At 51.5% G+C, this 5,659-nt stretch overlaps 1 protein-coding gene across 1 annotated transcript; it reads left to right on the forward strand.

Annotated features, from left to right (window-relative positions):
• The first annotated feature begins 1,051 nt into the window (after positions 1-1,051).
• On the forward strand, positions 1,052-5,228 carry LOC144784256 (myeloid-associated differentiation marker-like protein 2). Its single transcript, XM_078662921.1, has one exon. It carries the CDS (start codon positions 1,792-1,794, stop codon positions 2,659-2,661), a length of 870 nt encoding a protein of 289 aa, XP_078519047.1. The 5' UTR covers positions 1,052-1,791; the 3' UTR covers positions 2,662-5,228.
• The last annotated feature ends 431 nt before the right edge of the window (positions 5,229-5,659 follow it).

The raw sequence follows: 5,659 nt of genomic DNA on the forward strand, positions 1-5,659 counted from the left end.
CAAGCCAATCCATCCAACCCACCACCCTCCAATCCACCCCACTCCAAAACAATGCACCTCCTCCACCCCACTCTAATTCACCCCACTCCAAACCCCCTATTCTAATCTATTCCACCCCAATTTAATCCACCCAACCCCAAACCAATCTAATCCACTCCACTCCACCCTAATCTAATCCAGCTCACCCCGTTTCAATCCATCCCACCCCACCCCACTCCAATCCAATCCATCCCATACAGTCCACCCACTACAATCCACCCCATTGCACCCAATTCAACCCACTGTACCCCAATCCAATCCACCCTGCTCAACTCCAATCCAATCTAACCCAACCCACTTCCTCAATCCACTACAACCCACTTTACCCTCCTCCACCTCACGCCACTCCGCTCTATCCCACTCCATGACACTGCACTCTATGACATTCTCTTCTACTGAAACACTGAACTCTGCTCAACTCTATGGCACCCTACTTCCCCTACAGCACTCTATAACACTCTACTCCAACAAAAACAGTCTGTAACACTCTACTGCCCCCACCCCATTCTGGAACACGCCACACCACTAACGTTAGCCATGCTAACAGCAGCCACGCTGCTTCTACAGCATGGCAAAATACACATTGCCAAAGCAAATAGGTATTGTATTTGCCAGACCTATCCGCTTTCGCGATGCTTGTTTTCTATCCCTTCTTCCCCGCATCTGCGGGACTGGACAGCAGTCACTTCGACGCGGAAAAGTCAGAGAGCACGATTGGAGTGAGGGGAGCCGCCAGCCGCCACATCCTGCTATGGGTTGGTGTCTGTTTGCTGAGGGAGTGTCACGCTGCAGTGTGGTGACCGCACCGAGTGAGTGTGCCTCAGAGTCCATTCCTCCCCCTCCGAGGGCTGGGCCTGGCCGAGAGCATGGCGCAATCAGAACCTTGTCATGGGTGAGGTCGAGCAGGGTAGGGCAGCTCAGGGCCGGGCTAGGCAGGGGGCCAACACCTCATTCAGCTCGCGCAGCCAATGGCAGCATTTCCATCAGCCCGTGTGTCAGGTGTTTCAGTCTACTTTTGAGCTCACACCGATACCGAATAACCGCGGGTGCAAGGCCGTGAGATTGGCACTGCGTCACTTTCTGTGAAGAAGAACAAATGTCAAGCACTGGGAGTATTTTCTAACATCCCACCGAGCCCTAGAAGATCCGAGGTGGCACTGGAACAGTTATACACCCCGCTATCCCTGCTCTCAAGACTCAAGATCCCTCGGGACTCGAGCTGGCGTTGGAACAGCAGCCCTGTCTGTCCCTGGTGCACGGGGCTGAGACTGCCCCCCGAGTACCGAGTCTGAAGAGCTGCCGGTGCCAGGGGCTGAGACAAACACCGGAGCGCCAGCTCAGGATAGCACACGGTGCAAGGGGCTGAGACTGGCACCGCAACTTCCGAAGCGAAGCACCAAAGTGCAGGAAAATACAACTGGCATTGAAACACTATCAGTTGAGAGCCGCAGAACACAGGGGCTGAGACTGGCAGCATTGTTTCTGAAGAATCGGAGGTGCCAGGCGCTGCGATACCAGATGTGAACTGCATGTGCTGTGCCAGAGGACAAGACAAGAGACGGTTTTGCAAGGACGCCCTGCATAGCTCCCAAGTTTCTCCAAAGGCCATTGATCGGACTGATTGTGTATCTCAGGCGGGAGGTGGATCTCATCCTGGCATCAGGGCTCGCTCCGGAGGCGCGATTCGGGTCTGATTCAGAGGCTGGTGTTCACCTCTAAGCATACATCCTGCCCGGCCTGCCTCTAGGCACTATGGGGTTTGCCTGGCGGTCTCTGATTGCCCCGGTGAGCATTGCCCGTTTCTTCCAGATCTTCCTGACCTGCACAGCCTTTAGCCTGGTGGCGAGTGTCAATGGCTACTCTGGCCCGTATGGTGTCTGGTGCATGTTCACCTGGTGCTTCTGCTTCATTGTGTCTGTGCTGATTGTGGTGCTGGAGATGACCGAGGTAGGCCCTCGTCTTCCACTGTCCTGGGAGGACTTCACCTCGGCCTTCGCCATGCTGGCCACCCTGATGATCTTCACCACTTCTATCATGTACCCCTCAGTCTTCCTGGCCAGCCCCTGCTCTGGCCACACTTGTGCCTGCAAGGGCTCTGCCACTGCCATGTCCATCCTGTGTTTCATAGCCTATGCGGTGGAGGTGGGCCTCACCAGGGCCAAGCCCGGAGAAATCAGCGGCTTCCTGTCCACCGTGCCCGGCCTGCTGAAGGTCTTTGAGGCTTATGTGGCCTGCCTCATTTTCTCCCTGCTCGACAACAATCACCTGTACAGCATCAACAGTGGGCGGCAATGGTGCATGGCGGTGTTCTGTATCTGCTTCATCATCACTGTGCTGATCATCGTGTTGACCATCGGGCGCCTGCTGACCAGCCTCCCCCTGCCATTTGACAAGCTCCTGATTGGCTACAACATCCTGGCTGTGCTGATGTACATATCTGCAGCCATTGTCTGGCCCATCTTCAGCTTCAAGGATTACCCCAGACCCCCTAACTGTGACAACTACAAGTGCCCATGGAACAGCCTGCTGGGAGCCACCTTCCTCACCTACATCAACCTTGTGGCCTACATTGTTGATTTGGTGTACTCTACTCGCATGGTCTTCTTCACCACCCCGGCCTAGGTGGACGACTACCTCCAAGAGCCTCAGGCCGGAGCTTCCTTCTTGATCCAGCTCCAGGCCACACTGGTCCCGGCTGCGTCACCTGTGTGCCTCTGTCTTCCCACAATGTGCCCGTCGACCCCTGCCCTCTGGACCTCATAGCACCCTCTGCTATGTGTGGCAGCTCCACCGTGCCCCTATGTGAGACTGCCTACGGTGCTACTGTGTGCTTGAAACAAGTGCTAGTTATAGGATAATGGCAGCCTATGTAGCCCTCCATGGCACCGCCAGCAGAGGGTAGCTGGGGGATCCCAGAGCCAGCAGATGTTGCCCCCTTGCAGTGGAAGAGGGTGACAACATGGGATGGTGGCAAAATTCCAGGCACCTGCCAACTGGTGTGTGGTTGCTTCACAAATTCTTTGAATATTTTCCGTATTGCTTTCAAAGGTATGCCAATGGGGGAGGGGTGGTTCATATTGTGCCTGTGCGTGACTGCCCCATGGCCTGGTTTGTGTGAGGGAGTATGTCTTTTTCTATGGTTGGATGCTACAGCTACCTGCTTTGCATGTGTGGATGCTTATTGGTTGTCGGTGCCCCGGGTTAAACCTTAGCGTAACTTGCCCCTGAGTTTCTGTGTCTGACTGCTCTGTGTATGCATGTTCTGCGATATGGTAGCGTCACTTGCATGTGACTGACTCTGGACGCCTCTGTGAAGTTTAGCACCACTGTCCCTACTCCTAGCCGGGAGCAGGCGGCCTACTCTTCGACATAGCTCTGTGTCACTGCTCCAGGATGTTTTTCTCTATGTGTTCGTGTTTTATTAAATTACTATAATTTAATGTTGCCATTATACATACGTATCAACGTTCATGGCCTCTAAGCGCTATTATTAACACATTTTTCCCACTAGACATTTTGCCGACCTCGGAGAGATGAAGGCTGAGTTAGACTTTTTGTGATGTGAAACAGTGATCCGGCGGATGCGCAGGGTGACAGCGCTATATGTCTGTGTGCCAAGGATACATCTTGATGTACCTACCGTCTTCCAGTATTCTTGTGAGTGATCCTTGGTGTCTGTGCTGTTGGTGACCGCACCCAGTGTGTCTGCTCCTCGGTGTGCCCGGCTAAGACACCCTCACAGCCATGCCTCGGAAGGGGGAGCACAGGAGCAGATGGGCACGGGACTACTTCGCGGCCCCATCAGGGGAATACGTAGGAGAAGGGGGCAGAGTCAGTGCCACGCGGAGAAAGGTATTATAGCCAGCAGATACTTGGATTGTTGCAAGGTGGCTCCCAGCCAGACGCCATGGACGCCAAGCTGCATGCAGGCCGGGGCGTCCGGCCATAGAGGCGGTGTAATGGCTTCAGTATGATGTATATCAGGTTTGGTTGCATCTGGATGCAGTTCTAGTTCAGGGGGTGTTTCACCTTTTCATCATTTTGAAGGTGGGCTCCAGCACGGGTACTGTTAGCCGAGGTCATCAGTCTGAAGACCCAGTACTTTACATTTATAATCTGTGTGCTGGTTGCTTATAAGTCAGTAGCGTTTTCACAATAGTTGCCACACTACATAGCCTTCAAAGTATTTTTTACATGTCCTGCCAATGGCTTTTTCCAGATCCCTGTTATTTCCAGGGGGTCCATGTAAGGTAGTAAGCACACTCAGGACTTTCAAGTGGGCCGGGTCTCAGAACCCAAGTGATTAATAAAAACGGGCATTGAAACGGGTCTATGTGTAAACAAATGGTATAAAAAGAAACACAGACAATGGTGGCATATATGCCAGCAGACCCCATTCAGGCGTCAGAGTCCCGATTTTACACGCAAACATTTTTCTTTTTGTTGTATGTCTTCCGACTGAAATTGCCTGTTCTTCAGTAGAGAACAATATGAGAAATACATCCGGTTTTCTTAAACAGACTTTGTCGCACGCCAACCAGGGTCAAAGCGGCCCTGAGTGTCTCCAAACGTTTCCCGAGGTTTGATTGCTTGGCAGCTATCACATCGCCCCTGTGTAAGAGTTCTATGTGATGTTTCCGTATCTTATTTGTTCATAAAATGACTGACACACCGCTCGCTCCCGAAACTCCCTTCCGCTCCTTCATCGCACCCTTCAGCAGCGTAAGGGGTGGGCGGGGGCTCGGTACGAGAGTCAAAGGACGGGTCAAACACTCCACAGCCCGGGGCACACAGAAACCTCACCTGGCTGGCTGCCCAGTGACCTGGAGCATTGTGGGCGGGGCCGCCACGCTCTGTAACGTACCCTGACGTGAACTCACAGTGACCGGAGTTTTCTTCGACCTCAATGCATGTGTGGCCTGAAGCCTCACTGTGGTAACTTAGGGTGCTATTCGTGTGTGTGTGTTTTTGTGAGGGGGTAGGAGGGGGTTAACAGAGAGTCAGTGGGGTGTTTTTATGTGGTTGCGCCACTAAGTGTTGGCTGTTATCACACACTGCCACTGCGCGGGTGGCACGGGGTATGTGGTGGTGCACAGCTGTGTGGAGGGTATAGGTGCAGTCCTGTCGGATTCTGCCGAAATGAAATGTTTTTGATAAAAGCACATAAAGCACAGAATGTTTTTTAAAAACTTTTGCAGTCAATTGTTTTCTTTTGAAATAAGTGTGTGTATTTTGTGGGGCATTTTTACATTGTTACTTTAAGTATTGCAGGAACAGCAAAGAAGAAGGCTCGCTGGCCTCTCCAATAAAGAACTACAAAAGGCGGAAGTGGGGGGGGGGGGGATAAATCATCAGATACTTAAATCATAGGGGACTCCAAATTTACTTATAATCAGAGCATTAGTCTCTCCATCGGGTAGATATATATACATCAATGATTGCATACCTAATACGAAAACAGGATTATCAATTTTATTTATAATAATCCATCCAGCACATCAATGCTTTTATATAATTCAATCAATAACAATTCATCTATACATATATTCACAAATATCTACAAACAATCTGTACAGCTAACAACAAACAAAAAAGCATACTTTTTTTCATTAAATACATG

This window comes from Lissotriton helveticus, chromosome 10 (assembly GCF_964261635.1).
Source record: "Lissotriton helveticus chromosome 10, aLisHel1.1, whole genome shotgun sequence".
NCBI lineage: Eukaryota > Metazoa > Chordata > Amphibia > Caudata > Salamandridae > Lissotriton > Lissotriton helveticus.